We start from the raw sequence: 19,251 nt of genomic DNA, 5'->3' as shown, positions 1-19,251 counted from the left end.
CAGGCATACATATAGGAAGAATGTAGAGTATGAACCAACTGAAGAAATAACAGCTATACAAAAAAACAAACAAACAAACCAAAAAATATATATTTTTAAAGCCATCAAGGCTGAAGCCCTCTTAATGCATCATTTTGTTATTCCAACTAAATGTCAGGCTCAAGTCCATCTTGCTGAAATGAACTCTCGTCCCGCCTCTTGGTATAATTATATCTGCAGCTTGAAATATCGACACATACACTACTGTATTGCTATTTAAAGCCTATTAGGACTGCAACCTAAAGTTCATACGGGGTTGCTGCAGTCAGTTTATTAGTGAATTTCCACACTTGCAAGCATCAAGCATCCCAGATTGTGCTTGACCTAAAAGGTTACACTGTGTCATGTTCTTTGTATGTTATCTTCTTTTTATGGGATAGGACATAAATGAGCAGAAACCCAGCATGTGTTTGTGTATGCGGCATTCTGTGTGGTTTTTTGTCACATCAACACCCTCACTCTAGTCTGAAGAAACACAAAGTCACTGTGGGTGGCTGAAAGAACGAACTAGTGATGGGGCTCTCAGTAAAAGCATCCACTTGGGCAGTATATCAAACATAATCATTATTTACTGTAAGCATAAAAGTAGATTTTCATGAGAACTTTGCAGCAAAAACATTAGTTTCCAAGTTTCTTTGTGTCTTTGAAGGGATGAGTATAGAAGACAATATTATATAATGATCCATATTCACACTGTAGAAAAAAACACTTGTCATGAAAACGAGCAGCCAGTTTTTAAGCCTCATGTACGAGTGTATTTTTTATTTTTTTCAACTACAGTAAAGTCTCGTTATATCGATATCGGTTATAACGAATTACTACTTATTACGATACTATTTTCATTTCCCGGCAAATTTCTAGTCTTTTATGATATAATTAGTTCTGTTAGTACGATACCCGGTTATTATGATAATCCGGTTACTAGGATGCCCTTTTCATCTCCTGCCAGCCAATTTGGTCTGCTTATATCGATACAAAAGCAGCTTAAATCAATCTTTGCTTAAGATTCTGCGTTCGTGGTTTTTCTCGTGTGTATAGAATCTATATAGTATATGTATATAGAATCTATACACACGAGAGAAACCACGAACGCTGTTGGTTCTTCTGTTGCAGGCATGTGTTTGGCCAGCTATGTGGGGCGGGTTGAGCATGACCTGTGAACCAGAAAGTGCGGGAATCGGTGTGTGTGCTGCACTCTGGTGGTGGAAGTGTGAAAAATAAAGTTGACTGGAAGCAGCCGTTCGCCGTGTTCTTTTTTGGTATTGAAATCCTTAAGCAAAGATTGATTTAAGCTGCTCGACATTGTTCTATAGTATAGAACAATGTCGAGTGCATTATTGCCCACTTTTAATGCAGTTCGGCGCAGGATCGGATATATGGATAGTCCGGTTATATCGGTATTTTTTTACGACTCCCGAGAATATCGATATAACGAGACTTTACTGTATATGCATATTTCCATATTTATTGACTTGATTCTCTTGAATTGATTCTCACTATAGTTTTAAACTTGCAAGAGCAAAAAAAAATCCCCTGCAATAATAGCAAATGCAGCACTTGTGGACCTTCGGTAGCTCTTCAATGCAGCTGCCGACAAAAAACGAAAATGTGTGTGTTGTGTTACTGTGTGTAATAACGTCATGAGAACCAAAAACAAAACCATAGAAAAAGCAGACATGTGCATACTGACTGCAATTGAACTGCTTCTCATATCCCCGTTTCCTTTAAAGATACTAGCATGTTTGTTAGCAGGCTACTTCCTGGTTCACGGAGGGCAACAAACAGATTCATTCATTTCCTACTGCTTATTCCTCACGAGGGTCGCGGGGGTGCTGGAGCCTATCCCAGTCATCTTTGGGCGAGAGGCAGGGTACACCCTGGACTGGTGGCCAGCCAATCACAGGGCACATGTAGACAAACACACTCACATTCATACCTATGGACAATTTGGAGTGGCGCGGGGAGAACATGCAAACTCCACACAGAGATGGCCGAGGGTGGAATTGAACCCTGGTCTCCTGGCTGTGAGGTCTGTGCGCTAACCACTCGACCGTCGTGCCGCCCATTATTATTATTTATTTATTCTAAATTATTTTTACAATTATTTGTACAAATTACTGTTTATGCTGGCACAGTAATACTAACATAATAATAATAATGATAATGATAATGACAATAATAATAATAATAATAATAATAATAATAATAATAATAATAATAATAATAATAATAATAATAATAATAATAATAATAATAATAATAATAATAATAATAATAATAATAATAATAATAATAATGGGCGGCACGGCGGTCTAGTGGTTAGCGTGCAGACCTCACAGCTAGGAGACCAGGGTTCAATTCCCACCCTCGGCCATCTTTGTGTGGAGTTTGCATGTTTTCCCCGTGCATGCATGGGTTCTCTCCGGGTACTCCGGTTTCCTCCCACATTCCAAAAACATGCTAGGTTAATTGGCCACTCCAAATTGTCCATAGGTATGAATGTGAGTGTGAATGGTTGTTTGTCTATATGTGCCCTGTGATTGGCTGGCGACCAGCCCAGGGTGTACCCCGCCTCTCGCCCGAAGACAGCTGGGATAGGCTCCCCGCGACCCTCGTGAGGAAAAAGCGGTAGAAAATGAATGAATGAATAATAATAATAATAATAATAATAATAATAATAATAATAATAATAATAATAATAATAATAATAATAATAATAATAATAATAATAATAATAATAATAATAATAATAATAATAATAATAATAATAATAATAATCCAGTTGAAACTCAACTCTGAACCCCCAACGTCACTTCCTGTCCACGTCTCAACAACATAGTCGCTTTAACACACACAAGCACCAGTTTTAAGTCAGTAAGTACAGTATATTGTCTAAGGCAAAAGGAAGGATTTTGACATGTGACATACACAAATAGAACAACAATGGCATTTAGTTCTACAGTATAAATATAGCGGGTGCCATAAACATATACTGTATGTGTGCACTTCAGTGACAAAGAGGGCATGAGGGATCAGCTGTGTTTCACCCCCTTTTCAGTTGTTAACTATGGAGATGTGTGTTTGTGTGTGTGGGGGCTCTTGTTCCTCTCTGGTGCTTTGGGAGGCTTCGGTAGTCTGGCTGGTGGCCAGAAATAGCCCCCTCAGCTGGCATACTGGCCCAATTTATGACCCATCACATGCAGCGAAGGGCAGCGCTGCCTCGGGACTCCCGTATCGTTTCATCACTAGGACACAGAACTGTAAAAACTCTAAAATGTCACAAGGAGTGTGACTAACTTCCACTTGCTTCTAAATGTCATTGTGCACCGACTCTAAAACAGCGGCCACAAGCTATCTTGCTTGTATTTGATATACCAGACATGGGAAGAATGATAATGATAATGATAATAAAATGAGCGGAAAATCCCCCACAAAAGATTGATATTTCGCTAAGGTAGCCAGTAAGACAACAAAGACCACATTATTATTATTTATTCATTCATTCATTTTCTACCGCTTTTTCCTCATGAGGGTCGCAGGGGGTGCTGGAGCCTATCCCAGCTGTCTTCGGGGGAGAGGCGGGGCACACCCTGGACTGGTCGCCAGCCAATCACAGGGCACATATAGACAAACAACCATTCACACTCACATTCATACCTATGGACAATTTGGAGTCGCTAATTAACCTAGCATGTTTTTGGAATGTGGGAGGAAACCGGAGTACCCGGAGAAAACATGCACGGGGAGAACATGCAAACTCCACACAGAGATGGCAGAGGGTGGAATTGAACTCTGGTCTCCTAGCTGTGAGGTCTGTGCGCTAACCACTCAACCGCCGTGCCGCCCAATATTATTATTTATTCTAAATTATTTAAATTATTTGTACAAATTACTGTTTATTATTATTGTTCATATTTGATGTCATCTATTTATTCTTCACATTATTATTATTATTATTAATTATTATACAGGAGCCAGGCAACGACATTTCGTTGGCAATTTCACTGCTGTGTTATTGTGCAACGACAATAAAGAAAGTCCAACAATTTATAGTCAACTACTGCTTTCTAAGAGGTGTATTATTTCGCACAAACAGCCAGGTGACTTTCACAGTGTTCTGCCAAAACATGCTTAAGAAGATCACTTACCATCTGAGAGCGGCTCTTGGGGCAGCCATTGATGTCGTCGATCTTCTCATTGGCTGACGACAGACATAAAGAGAAAGAAAAGAGGAGAGAATGAGCGGTATGAAATAATCCTGGCTCTTATTCCCAGTAAAGATGTCCATGTGTCTACCAGACAGTTACTGGCTGAGTGAGAAGAGCAAAGGTGCTCCTGCTGATGGCTCGGACCCCCTCCTCTGCTCTGTGCCTGCTGAGCTGTGAAACTCTATCTGTTCCAAGTGCATGTGAATGGGGCTGCTTAGGGCCCGGCGAGAGGCGGGAGTGTCATACTGCTTTCCTTCGCAGCACGGCCGTGTGATGTCAGGGATTCCGCTCGTCCATGAAAGGCCCAGCCCACAGCAGCTGAGACACTGCTGACAACTGTGCCAACAGTGCAGCATGCAAGATGGGCCCCCCCGCACCCCCACACACACTTCAGATATCTTACACATGCCACCCGCCTGTGGGAAAACACTCTTACAAGTTGTACAGGTGAGCAAACAGAGCAACTGTCTCTGAACACATTAGCATACCCATCTATTGTGTGTGTGCAACGTTAGTGCAAAAACGACTCCAACAATAATCAGCCTTTGTTTTCATGACATTCTAGAATGGGATTCATTTAACAGCTTTTTTACACAAATTTCCTGACGTGGACACTGACACTATTCTATTACCAAGGTGAAATGCTTAAAGGCAAATGAACTGTGAATTGTACATCACGGCTAATTATAGAAAAAACAACTAAAAACCCACCTCTTTAAATCTGTTTTTCATGTCTAACTTTTTATACCGGACTGCTGTGCCCCCGCCCCGCTTTTACTCATGTTTTAACTGTGTATTAACCAATCAATGTTGTATTTTTATGTATATTTTACTCTGTTTACTTGTTTTTATTCAACTCCATTCTGTAAAGTGTCTTTGAGTACAGTTATATCTTTGAGTACTCGTTATATCGATATCGGTTAAAACGAATTACTACTTATTACGATACTATTTTCATTTCCCGGCAAATTTCTAGTCTTTTATGATATAATTAGCTCCGTTAGTACGATACACGGTTATTATGATAATCCGGTTACTAGGATGCCCTTTTCATCTCCCGCCAGCCAATTTGGTCTGCTTATATCGATACAAAAGCAGCTTAAATCAATCTTTGCTTAAGGATTTCAATACCAAAAAAGAACACGGCGAACGGCTGCTTCCAGTCAACTTTATTTTTCACACTTCCACCACCAGAGTGCAGCACACACAGCGGAAAACACCCGTCCCTCGCGCCTACCCCTCCGGGTGGCAACACCTTCCCTATCGATAGTTCCGGGGTGAATTATGTCCCGGTAACCGGTAATCACTACAGCGTAAGTTTATTTTTATTTACTGTAGTACAAAATGTATTGTAGTACAAAAGCATGCTAGATACACAATCCATGAACTCAAGGAGAAAATTACATGCCATATCAAAGATCCGCCCACTTTTAATGCAGTTCGGCGCAGGATCGGATATATGGATAGTCCGGTTATATCAGTATTTTTTCCGACTCCCGAGAATATCGATATAACGAGACTTTACTGTATTTTGAAAAGCGCTATACAAATAAAATGTATTATTATTATTATTATTATTATAACTGACGTAGCATATATTTTCTAATTTATTGTTAAAAGTCTTGAACCTCAATATACCACAACTGTTATGTTTTTTTCATGACAGTAATTAACAGATTTTGTTCCATTTGGTTTACTTCAAATCCATTGATTGAGATAATACTTTAAATCACTTTAAATAGATTTTTGTAAGAAGTGCATACAGTGTGAACCACATGAAGGCTCTCCCACAATGAATTACTACACTCACATGACTGCCCCAGTTATAGACACTGACACAGTTCAGTTATTACCTTGGAAGTTGCCTTGTCAGCATAACATCCTTTTATAGAACAGTGAGGAGATTGGGAAGACCTGGGTTCGAATCTCTCTGTGTAGTTTGCACACTGCGTGGGTTTTCTCCGAATACTCCGGTTTCCTCCCACATTCCAAAAACATGCAAATTAGGTTAATTGATGACTCTAAATTGTCTATAGGTATTCATGTGAGTGTGAATGGTTGTTTGTCTATATGTGGCCTGCGATTGGCTGATGACCAGTCCAGGGTGTACCCCGCCTCTCCGCGCAAAAGTCAGCTGGAGTAGGCTCTGCAACTTTTAAGAGGATAAGCAGATGAAAATGGGTGGATGTATCGCGTTACGGACTCCTACAGAGCAGCTCCACACAATAACCCACACAGAAGGCTTTCTAGATCTTCCAGAATTTGCACCTATTCCAGCTGTATATTCTTGGCTTTCCAAAATGGTCTGTTTTAATTTCTTCCACCCACGGCCCCGCCTCTAGAAACGCCCAGTTCGCTGTGATTGGTCACACTCCCAAGCACTCCCAAGGACTTCTGGACTACTACCAAACCTCGCTTTCTAATGTTGTCAGTATTGGAGTTGATAGTAAATGAATAAACCATTTGGAGAGATACTTGAAAAGTGGTTAGAGCAGGGGTCTCAAACACGCGGCCCGCGGGCCAAATGTGGCCCGCAGGACACTAGTTTGAGGCCCCCGCCTTGATATGAAAGTTTAATGTTAGTGCGGCCCGTGAAAGTTTGATATGGATGCTGTATGGTATCATGTACCCAGAAAAAATTATTACGTTTGATTAATGTTCATGTTAAAGGTTAAATAACTGTTAATAGTTATCCTCCCTATCCGTGTGGAAGTGGTAAGTTTTTGGCTATTTAAGTTTAAAGGAAATAACTTGAAGGCTGCCGTTTAGGTCGCTAGCTCTCTAGTTTGCGAGTTAGCATGTGTCTCAAGACCCTGCAGTTGCGCAATATGTTGTAAATAAAAAGAGTATAAATGTGACTATAGTCGTGTTTTGTCATGTCTACAGGGCTCTAATAATGCTTTGTTCATTTTAATTTGAAAAAAAAAATTTGTCTACCCACCAACTATATGTGGTTTCTTAAGTTTTTATTATTTGCCGTTTTATTATTATTATTATTATTATTATAATATTTATTTATTTATTTATTACTGATTGATTGATTTTCTTTATTCTTGATTTGTTTATTTATTTTTCATCTTATTTTGTGTAGAAAAATAAAAAGTAAGATATTTGAGAACAGTGGAATGTTTTATCAGAGCTTTTCTTGTAGAAAATCGAAACCAAAGCAAAGTTGATTCATTTTTCTGTTTTTAATAAATGCATTTTTTTTTTTTTTGGAAAACCTGATGTGGCCCAATCTCACCCAGATCTTGGTTCTTGGATCTAAAGCTAGTACTTTCTCTTAGCGTTGACATATTGTCCTGTATAACAACACTTCAAAGGGTATGTTAAAGGGTATGTTAAAGTTTTCTTGATTTTTCTTGTTTCAAACAGCTTGCATATGTTTCGTGGCGATGACAAGAGGTCTTGTTCAAGTTCAAGATCTGACTTAGAGATGGTCGTTATTGTACTTTTACTAATATCCCCATGTTTTTCAGCTCTTTACTACCGATATCGCTATCAGCGGATACCAATATTGGTAGCACTCCTCCCTCAAATTAATTATACATTATGCTTTTTTTACTCTGATGCCACTGTATGCATCTCACAAATAAACAGTTTGTGCAAAATAACACAAATTCTGCAATATGCGATGCAAGTTATGTAAAAATAACTTATATATAACTAAAAACTTTTTAGTTATATATAACTAAAACTACCTTATATAACTTATAATAACTAAAAATCATGACCAGAGGTATAAAATTAAATGGTGTCTTCCCTTACTTTCAACTACTAAATCCATTTTTTTTAAATATAAAAAAAAATGCAAATTTGCATGCACATGAATGCTGAATCCCGAATATTTGGGGGTCTAATTTATACGTATATAGTAGTCATGTCATTGTGAAAAGCATCATTTTGCAAAAAATCTGGGGTTGTCCATATGCTTGTCCTTCATGTCAATTAAAGAGGAGAGCACAGAAGCATGTAGCTGTGATAGCAACTACAGTACATTATTGCAAACCCCAGACTGCTGAAGCAAGCATCATACCAAGAAATTCCAGAACAGAAAAGATTTGTCATGCAAAGACAGCCCCCTCAAGCAAGTGACATAAATACATTGCACAGTGTACCATATTTGCTGATGTGCCTCCTAGCCTGTTTTCTTTTTCCATTAATTCATTTTCTATGCTTAATCCTCACTAGAGGAGTCGCAGGAGATGCTGGAGCCTATCCCAGCTGCCTTAGAGCACGTACACGCTGGACTGGTCGGCAGCCAATAACAAGGCACATATAGACAAACAACCATTCACACTCACATTTATGTACACCAATGGACAATTTGGAGTCATCAAACTAACGGAGATTCAAACCCAGAACTTTCAGATCTCTACACTACTGTATGTGGTCAACATGCATAAACCATAAAAAAAGAATCACATGCAGACCAAAGAAGACTCTTCTGTGAGAGCTCACGCTCAATAATCATATTACATATCAAATCGGCGTAATGCTGAGTAACAGTCAGCCGGTGCTGGCCTACTTCCGCCTGGCGGCATGCAGGCTATGACGGAGTCAGAAGCAGACATATGAAATGACAGATCTGATGTTGATATGGACAAGGGTGAAGGTCAAAAGCATTTTCACAGACACGTCATCATGCACAGCGCTGCTATCATGTGGCCAGCTTCTAAACCTTGTGACTCGGAGGAATTTTAATTGTTGTTGCCAACTTTTTCTTCATGAAAAAGGAGCATTGTAACCATTAAAAGAACTTGGTGACATTCTGTCTGCAAATATGAACAATAATAGTGTGAAAGTTGGGCACATGCTTCATTTATCAATCACAAAAGTTGTCCATCCTTACCTACAACCTGGATGATCTCAGCCAGGAGCACTCCATCCGCAACGTCTGTCTGCAGGTCCTTGATCAGACGCTTGTGTCCTGACTTGGCAAGGTAGTGGTTGGCCCAGTCGGTGTAGATCTGCAGCCGAACAAACACACCAACACAACCGCTCAGTTATGAGCCAGCAAAAACAAATCTCCGAAAAAAGGCCACAATGCTGTCACATCCTGAGTGTCTTCCAAACTCAATTAACACTTGAAAAGTACAAAAGGTATAAATAGTGGAAACAGCTTTACGGCGCTAATAAAATAAAAACACGGTTGAGTGGGAGCAGAGAGTAGCCTTCTCTCTTTTGTTAGGACTCCGATCTGGCATATATCTGCCTGGTATTCAAATTGGGGCCATTGTGCTCAGCCGGGGCATTCATCTTGGAGCACACGGCGGCTGTTTTCAATGGGCCGTGCTGACATCACTCTCCGGGGACAAAAACAGACCTTTCACTGCCTGGGGGTAAGAGAGGAGGGGCAGGCAGAGCAAGCATCTGAATAATCTGAATAGCACCCTTCATAATTAGTTGCTATCCTCATTGACTCATCAATGAAAGTTGGTCGCAAAGTTGGTTACATTTTTTGGCGGGCAAACAAAGCTTGAGGACATGTACTGAAACATACCGAATGGAGAAGATATTACGTTGACAAACATGTCCTTCTTTGCCGCGTCATTTCAAAGTGGAGCAAGAATCCCGATAACCACAATGTCTGACTTTGAAGGCAGAAATGGCATGAGATTGCCATTAAATTGTAATATTCTGTAAAATCACGCTGCCCCGCTTGCTCAACAACGGCGCCTGTGTTATGAATAAGATGCTCTATTTTGTTGCTCCCATTTTCACATTGTCGGCTGAACATAGTAGTCATTTGACCTATTTAACAGTTTGAGTTCATCAAACTACAGTAAAGTCTCGTTATATCGATATCGGTTAAAACGAATTACTACTTATTACGATACTATTTTCATTTCCCGGCAAATTTCTAGTCTTTTATGATATAATTAGCTCCGTTAGTACGATACTCGGTTATTATGATAATCCGGTTACTACGATGCCCTTTTCATCTCCCGCCAGCCAATTTGGTCTGCTTATATCGATACAAAAGCAGCTTAAATCAATCTTTGCTTAAGGATTTCAATACCAAAAAAGAAGACGGCGAACGGCTGCTTCCAGTCAACTTTATTTTTCACACTTCCACCACCAGAGTGCAGCACACACAGCGGAAAACACCCGTCCCTCGCGCCTACCCCTCCGGGTGGCAACACCTTCCCTATCGATAGTTCCGGGGTGAATTATGTCGCGGTAACCGGTAATCACTACAGCGTAAGTTTATTTTTATTTACTGTAGTACAAAATGTATTGTAGTACAAAAGCATGCTAGATACGCAATCCATGAACTCAAGGAGAAAATTACATGCCATATCAAAGATCCGCCCACTTTTAATGCAGTTCGGCGCAGGATCGGATATATGGATAGTCCGGTTATATCGGTATTTTTTCCGACTCCCGAGAATATCGATATAACGAGACTTTACTGTATTTAAAATTGAACAACCAAATTCAAAATACAACAACCATTACAATACAATACAATAAAATACAATGCAAGCAAACAACCCAGATTAGGCACAGCAAGTGAAGACTGGGGATGGAGCTGGTCATCGGTTTGAGCACCGATCTAAAATCTTGCTTTTTAATGCACAAGACTAGACAAAAACTAAAAAGCACGTCTAAAAACCTCAAGGTAGGGCTTAACAAGAAGAAACTGATGTTTGGGTTGGTCACCTGTTCAGACACAGTCTCAAGTTCTTGTTTTTTAATGCACAAGATTAGACACATGCAATCCACAAAATGATATGTAAATGTTACACTTAGGGGGGAAAAGTGGGCTAATAAATTGACAATAAAATCATAAATACTGCGGATTTCATAAAACAACACATGGAATGATACAGCACTCTACAAGAAGCAATGAAGTCTGTAAAATTCATTCATTTTCTACCGCTTTTCCTCACGATGGTCGCGGGGGGTGCTGGAACCTATCCCAGCTGTCTTGGACTGGTCGCCAGCTAATCACAGGGCACATATAGACAAACAACCATTCACACTCACATTCATACCTATGGACAATTTGGAGTCGCCAATTAACCTAGCATGTTTTTGGAATGTGGGAGGAAACCGGAGTACCCGGAGAAAACCCACGCATGCACGGGGAGAACATGCAAACCCCACACAGAGATGGCTAAGGGTGGAATTGAACCCTGGTTTCCTAGCTGTGAGGTCTGCGCACTAACCACTAGACCGCCGTGCCGCCCCGTCTGTAAAATTAAATAATTAAAAAAAAATTGTTACACCTATAATGATGAAAATGGTAATATTAATGATGATTATAATAATGGTGATAATAATAACATAATAATAGTAATAATGATAAAGATTATAACAATAATAACAATGATAATATTACAATGATTATAATAACATGGGAAAACAAGACTGTGGCATGAACATGATTATATCTTGCAAAAAGGGGTAAGTTAATTGATGACTCTAAATTGTCCATAGGTATGAATGTGAGTGTGAATGGTTGTTTGTCTATATGTGGCCTGCGATTGGCTGATGACCAGTCCAGGGTGTACCCCGCCTCTCCGCGCAAAAGTCAGCTGGAATAGGGTCTGCAACTTTAATGAGGATAAGCAGATGAAAATGGATGGATGTGTCGCGTTACGGACTCCTACAGAGCAGCTACACACAATAACCCACACAGAAGGCTTTCTAGAGCTTCCAGAATTTGCACCTATTCCAGCTGTATATTCTTGGCTTTCCAAAATGGTCTGTTTTAATTTCTTCCACCCTGCTTTTGCTTCAGCCTAGTCCTTTTGGGCTTGTGATCAGATAGTTGAATACAAATGTAAATTATGAAAGTTATATTTTGATTGAAGATTGAAGAAATGCACTGTAATTATTCATATATTTGCCCAAATAAATAAAAAAAAAATCAATAACAAGGCAACATATTTCTGCAGGAGAGAGCAGAGTGTGTGTAAATGATGCCTATCACTTATATGTAGATATGGACTTAAAATGTAATAAGTAAACAGGTTATACGTGTTTAACCTGATTTCTCCAGTTCTTTCTTCCCTTTCTTGTAATACAAGTCAAGAGTGTGCAGCAACTGCGGGATCACCGATGCATATGACACGATTGTGAGCCTTATTTCTCCCCGTTTGCACTGTAAACAGAACCCAGCTTTGCTGTTGCGTTACTCATCAGATGAATGGCGTACAACAGGTGTGCGCACTTCAAAGCCGCTCACATGCCGCACACGCTCATCTACATTTACGGCGGTACAAGACCGCACGTTAGCAACACATCAGAGCATCGTTTCAGTCGCACGGCTTGTTAGAGGAGGACTTGAGTGACATGCAGGGTGAGATAAGTCCTTCAAACTGCAGGATTAAGTGCAGCCCTTTCCATTCACACACTTGGCTGCTCACGGAGGGAAGGAAGTCCAATGTTCGCAAGCTATTGTGTGTGCATTTGGCTTCCTTTGAAGTCTTTCCTGGATGAGTTGTAATTAAAAACGAGGTGAAATGGTAGCTGTCGGTCACAAAGTGAGAAAACACGGTGGGGTCACATAGCCCCGGGGGCAAGAAAAATGTTGAAGGGTTTAAGAAGAAGAACAGCGGGCAAGTCACGACGTTTGGCTTTCAAACCTCTGTCAAGTATTGCTGACTTTGCCAGACGAGAAAGACATTTGAGTTGAGAGATGAGGAGGTGGATGACCTAAAAACTCATTGGCGAGTGAACATAAACATGACATGAACTGTCATTCCCTCCCTGTTAAGTGTGACATACATTCAAGTAAATATGATATAGTAGATAGTGGATTCCCATATACCCATCATTTTTTTTTGTCACATTTTCTTTCTGCAGAAAACATGTCATTCACCCTAAGTTGGTAATAATTAATAATAACCACATTTTTTTTACATACTTCACTTTTTTTCATGAAGCCATCTTTGAATGCACCAAAGTTGCTGTGAGACTCAAACTGACTCAAACCGAATCTGTTCATCGATCATCAAATGTCATCTTTCATGAGTTACCAACTATACATTTCATGACAGCTAACTCAAATTTGAAATCTGCTGAAAATTTAGAAATCCCAAAGTTTTTTGTATGTTTATGTTTCATTATGGGCGGCACGGCGGTCGAGTGGTTAGCACGCAGACCTCACAGCTAGGAGACCAGGGTTCAATTCCACCCTCGGCCATCTCTGTGTGGATTTTCTCCAGGTACTCCGGTTTCCTCCCACATTCCAAAAACATGCTAGGTTAATTGTTGACTCCAAATTGTCCATAGGTATGAATGTGAGTGTGAATGGTTGTTTGTCTATATGTGCCCTGTGATTGGCTGGCGACCAGTCCAGGGTGTACCGCGCCTCTCGCCCGAAGACAGCTGGGATAGGCTCCAGCATACCCCAGCGATCGTAGTGAGGATAAGCGTCAAAGAAACAAGGAATCCTACTTTGCTGAAATTCACTTATCACGGTCGGGTCTGGAACCAATTAACCAAAATTAACCAAATGACAAAGCAGTAAAAAAAAAAAACACCTCTGTCTCTGTCCATTTAAGCACTTTCTGATACTTTCAGATATTTGCAGAAAACCATTATGCTGATAACTTTGTCACTAATTTCAGGTACCAGTGGATTACTCAAAAGTTCCCACCATTATGTAGTAATCTTCAGAACAAAGATGTTACATATTGCTATCTCTTTCACAAAGGCTTTCTGTGAGTGGAGTGTCTTCGTCGAAAGAAAGGCAGCAACACTTCTACATTTTTCTAAATAAATGACAAATTAAAACATGAAACCTTCTTTGGACATTCATGTTACCTGTCTTTACCAGGGAGCTTCTATAATAACATTTGGCTGCTCTCCACCCTCATATTTCTATTTAAAGCTAACCCTTCCTCTCTTATACACAACTCTATAGTCACTGCCTAATTGTGAGTTGTTTTCTAAATAATTTCATTTCTTTAAAATGTTTAAACTAATTAATTCTCATGATACATAACATTAGTTGTCACTTTTCACAGCACATAACATTCACTTGCATTCTTTGCCTGCACGTCCTCCTTTCCCTGGTGGCTTCCTTACCACTTTGTAGTTTTGACAGAAGAAGCGACTGTTGGTCCTAGCTGGCACCCTGAGGTCACCACACTCCTCCATGTGTCCCCTGAATGAAGATAGGTCAAGGCAAACTACCGCGGCTCCGAGAGACGTGAGCGCTTCCTTGTGAAAGTTAAGTGCAGAGTATATTTAGTCATGGCACCGTCTCTCGTCCTATGGACAATTTGGAGTCGCCAATTAACCTAGCATGTTTTTGGAATGTGGGAGGAAACCGGAGTACCCGGAAAAAACCCACACATGCACGGGGAGAACATGCAAATTCCACACAGAGATGGAGTGGAATTGAACCCTGGTCTCCTAGCTGTGAGGTCTGCGCGCTAACCACTCGAGTAGTAGTATTCTGGTCACTGCATGCCAGCAATGACACAAAACATTGAGACATTACATTACCATAACGCCATAAAGTCATCAAGTGAAGTCAGCCATGGAATGCACGATATTATAAGTAATACAAAAAAAGTTATCCTCCCGTTCCATGTGGAAGTGGTAAGTTTTTAGCTTTTAAATTTTAGAAGAAATAAATTTGAGACTACAGACTCCTACAGGAGTCGGGTATGAATTTTTTATAATGCTGACATACTTAAGAAAAAATTATTAATGAATACAAAAAAATGAGTATGAAAACCTTCACGTTGCACCCAAAGTTGAAGGACATTATGCAAAGCCCTGATGAAAACAGGGTTTATAATCCTCCTGATCAGAGTAGCCATTAGAAAGAACAGTGCAGCAACTAGCAAAAGTAAACAAATACTACATATTGTAGGAATATAAATCGATGCATCGATGTAATGAATGAATCGTTACAGCCGAATAATGACAATGTAAAGGTGACTATAGGGGTGTTATTTCATGTCTACAGGGCTCTAATCATGTTAAAAAAACTGTATTCCGAAAGTCATAACCAGGTTTTCTATGACCTGAAATATTCAATTTATTGACTTTGGGAAATCAGTGACATTTAAAAACATCTGCCTGATTTAATATACAGTGGGATCTAGTGGATTCCCTGTAGTCCGCTGTTAAACATAAAAGTCACTCGCTAAGTGCAAACACTACACACCTGTGTAAGCCACACAGTCTTGTGAAAGTGTTCCAAACAACACTTCACTTCTCCACATTGGCCAGATGTTCTTGCACGCTGAACTGGTGACAAATTTGCATATTTCGCAATGAGATGCTAACATCAAACATTGTAAAATTTTGCAACTTCACAATGGAAAAAACATTTAAAGCGGGGGTCTCAAACTCGCGGCTCGCGGGCCGAATTTGGCCCGCGGACGCTAGTTTGAGGCCCCCACCTTGATACCAAAGTTTAATGTTGAAATGACAGCTTAAAGCTGTGTGCACACCGGACACAATTAACATGATTTTGCCCCGCCCATACTGTTACCCTACCCTGTTACCCCGCCCTGTTTTGCTTTGGATTAGCAATGAAGCTAAAGGCTTATGACGCTGGGTACAAATAAATGCAGGAAATGATTTGGAATAAAAGGGAAAATACACGTCAAGATAAAGCATCTCATCAAACATGTTGTTAAAGTTACGACGCTGCTCCCAGATGGAACTGAGTACGATGCTAACTTGCTAATTGGGTCAAATTATTAAGTTTCATTAATGTTCATGTTAAAGGTTAAATAACTGTTAATACTGTACATTTGAATATGAAAAAATAATTTCTCTACCAACTGTATGTGGTTTCTTATGTTTTTTTATTTGCTGTTTTATTATTATTTTACTTATTTATTACTGATTGATTGATTTATTGTCTTTATTATTAATTTTATTTTATTTTATTTTAATTTAATTTAATTTAATTTAATTTAATTTAATTTAATTTAATTTAATTTAATTTAATTTAATTTAATTTAATTTAATTTAATTTTAATTTTAATTTATTAATTATTATATTAATTTGTTGATTTTTTGTAATCTTATTTTGTGTATAGAAAAATAAAAATTAAGATATTTGAGAACAGTGGAATGTTTTATCAGATATTTTGGTGTGGAAAACTGGAACCAAAGTACTGAAAAAGTGTAGGGTACAGCAGAAGCAAAAGCATTGAATATTTTTAATTGATTTTTCTTCCAGTTTTTAATAAATGCGTTTTGGGTTTTTTTTTGAAAACCTGATGCGACCCGGCTTCTCCCAGAACCTAGCTCCGGTGGCCCCCAGGTAAATTGAGTTTGAGACCCCTGATTTAAAGCATAAAGTATTTTTAAATGTGAACTGCTCTACCTCGGGACATTTAGGACATCAAGGTTCCACTGTAAGGTTCCACACATAAAAAGCAGGCATTTCCTTTCACTGTATGCTCTCCTCTACTTTTCCACCACTAAGCTGCCTAAGCTGCTGCTTTTTCTCTGCCCCCAGAAGGACGCAGCATGGTTTTGCCCAGTGTGGGGCTTCTGTTTTCTGTTGTACACGCACATCTTTCTGAAGTGGCTTCAGACCACAGAGTGCTCAAGCCCTCATGTCACTGCTTGCTCAGAGTTTGGCAAATGAAAGCTGTGTGGCTTTGTGGGCACACGGGAGACGAAAGCACTCGGCCTTGCAGTCTGCAGGATGGGAAACATCTATCAGAAAGGGAAAAGACGAGCTTGAAAATAACTGCTGATGGATGGAAAAACCTCACTCTCCAAAATAGATACATTTGGGCCCAAAACACACTTGACTTACTCAATCCCATTTCTCCCAATGCAGTCTTAGCCAAGAGACATACTAGCTTCAAGTGGTAGTACTATTACCATTTGTACACAGTTCCAATGGTGCTTAGAGCAGGGGTCTCAAACTCAATTTACTTGGGGGCCACTGGAGCTCGGGTCTGGGTGAGACTGGGCCGAATCAGGTTTTCCAAAAAAAAACAAAAAAAAACGCATTTATTAAAAACAAAAAAAATTAAAAAACTTCGCTTTGGTTCCAATTTTCTACAATAAAAGCTCTGATAAAACATTCCACTGTTCTCAAATATCTTACTTTTTATTTTTCAACACAAAATAAGATGAAAAATAAATAAACAAATCAAGAATAAAGAAAATCAATCAATCAGTAATAAATAAATATAATAATAATAAAACAGCAAATAATAAAAACTTAAGAAACCACATATAGTTGGTGGGTAGACAAATTATTTTTTTCAGATTAAAATGAACAAAGCATTATTAGAGCCCTGTAGACATGACAAAACACGACTATAGTCACATTTATACTCTTTTTATTTACAACATATTGCGCAACTGCAGGGTCTTGAGACACATGCTAACTCGCAAACTAGAGAGCTAGCGACCTAAACGGTAGCCTTCAAATTATTTCCTTTAAAATTAAATAGCCAAAAACTTACCACTTCCACACGGACAGTGAGGATAACTATTAACAGTTATTTAACCTTTAACATGAACATTAATCAAACGTAATAATTTTTTCTGAGTACATGATACCATACAGCATCCATATCAAACTTGCGCGGGCCGCACTAACATTAAACTTTCATATCAAGGCGGGGGCCTCAAACTAGTATCCTGCGGGTCACATTTGGCCCACGGGCCGCGTGTTTGAGACCACTGGCTTAGAGTGAAGCCACATAAAGTAGTAAATCGGATGCTAATATAATATTTTGAAGTCTTATGAAGTAATTAAAGACCAGGGTTCAATTCCACCCTCGGCCATCTCTGTGTGGAGTTTGCATGTTCTCCCCGTGCATGCGTGGGTTTTCTCCGGGTACTCCGGTTTCCTCCCACATTCCAAAAACATGCTAGGTTAATTGGCGACTCCAAATTGTCCATAGGTATGAATGTGAGTGTGAATGGTTGTTTGTCTATATGTGCCCTGTGATTGGCTGGCGACCAGTCCAGGGTGTACCCCGCCTCTCGCCCAAAGACAGCTGGGATAGGCTCCAGCACCCCCTGCGACCCTCGTAAGGAAAAGCGGTAGAAAATTAATGAATGAATGAAGTTTAAAAAATCAGGCTGCACGTGGATTAGGTGGTTAGCATGTTGGCCACACAGTCAGGAGATTGGGAAGACCTGGGTTTGATTCTCTGCTTGGGTAATTCTGTGTGGAGTTTGGAGTTTGCGTGTAGTTAGGATAAGCGGCATAGAAAATGGATAGATGAATAAATGATGGATGACTGCAGTCCAGAAGTTAACAGTTACCTGTCTATAATGTCATCAACCGTTGACTTTGCTAACACAAAACAACCTACTTAGTTTGACACTCGCATTTTTTTTACAACAGAGCTTCTGAAATGTCATGTGGTGTGACATTTATTGGATTTTTTTTCAATGTATAAACATAAATGATCAATAACCACACTTTATGTGTAATATACTGAGGGTTCTTTGTAGTTAATGGTATAATGGTAATGGTTTTATTTCATTTGAACATGCATCAGATTACAATTAAATGCATCACATAATCAGTTCACAGTTCCACATGTCCAAAAGGAGTAGGAAGAAGCAAAGCTTATTAAATCCTACCCCTCCATTTGGTACTTTTACAATCAGTAACTTTTACATTTGTTCACTTCCTGCTTTCCATAATACAGTTTAAGGTTTTTTTTTTGTTTTAATAATGCACCTCATACCAAAGTACAAGGTGATATGACCATCCAATGACATAATGGGTACCATAGTAAGTGTCAATATAGTGATATACAGTAAAGTCTCGTTATATCAATATCGGTTATAACGAATTACTACTTATTACGATACTATTTTCATTTCCCGGTAAATTTCTAGTCTTTTATGATATAATTAGTTCCATTAGTACGATACCCGGTTATTATGATAATCCGGTTACTACGATGCCCTTTTCATCTCCCGCCAGCCAATTTGGTCTGCTTATATCGATACAAAAGCAGCTTAAATCAATCTTTGCTTAAGGATTTCAATACCAAAAAAGAACACGGCGAACGGCTGCTTCCAGTCAACT

General features: G+C 39.3%; 1 protein-coding gene and 1 long non-coding RNA gene across 9 annotated transcripts in view; one reads left to right on the top strand and one right to left on the bottom strand.

Moving 5' to 3' along the window:
• Window positions 1-19,251, bottom strand: part of nav2a (neuron navigator 2a) — a 201,212-nt gene that overhangs the window by 74,320 nt on the left and 107,641 nt on the right. For all 8 annotated transcript variants that reach the window (XM_058089756.2, XM_058089757.2, XM_058089753.2 and 5 more), the window contains 2 exons: window positions 9,100-9,217; window positions 4,188-4,240 (listed from right to left, as the gene is read on the bottom strand). In XM_058089756.2, the coding sequence (XP_057945739.2) occupies window positions 4,188-4,240; window positions 9,100-9,217 (171 nt within the window). The remainder of the gene's footprint in view (window positions 1-4,187; window positions 4,241-9,099; window positions 9,218-19,251) is intronic.
• LOC144901589 (uncharacterized) overlaps window positions 1-19,251 on the top strand; it is a 229,652-nt gene that overhangs the window by 185,162 nt on the left and 25,239 nt on the right. The window lies entirely within an intron of this gene.

The sequence above is a fragment of the Doryrhamphus excisus genome, linkage group LG13, assembly GCF_037039965.1.
Source record: "Doryrhamphus excisus strain RoL-2023G ecotype Guam linkage group LG13, RoL_Dexc_Guam_v1.1, whole genome shotgun sequence".
Lineage (NCBI taxonomy): Eukaryota > Metazoa > Chordata > Actinopteri > Syngnathiformes > Syngnathidae > Doryrhamphus > Doryrhamphus excisus.
Note: the sequence above shows the minus strand (reverse complement) of the source record. Positions and strands in the feature narration are given on the sequence as shown.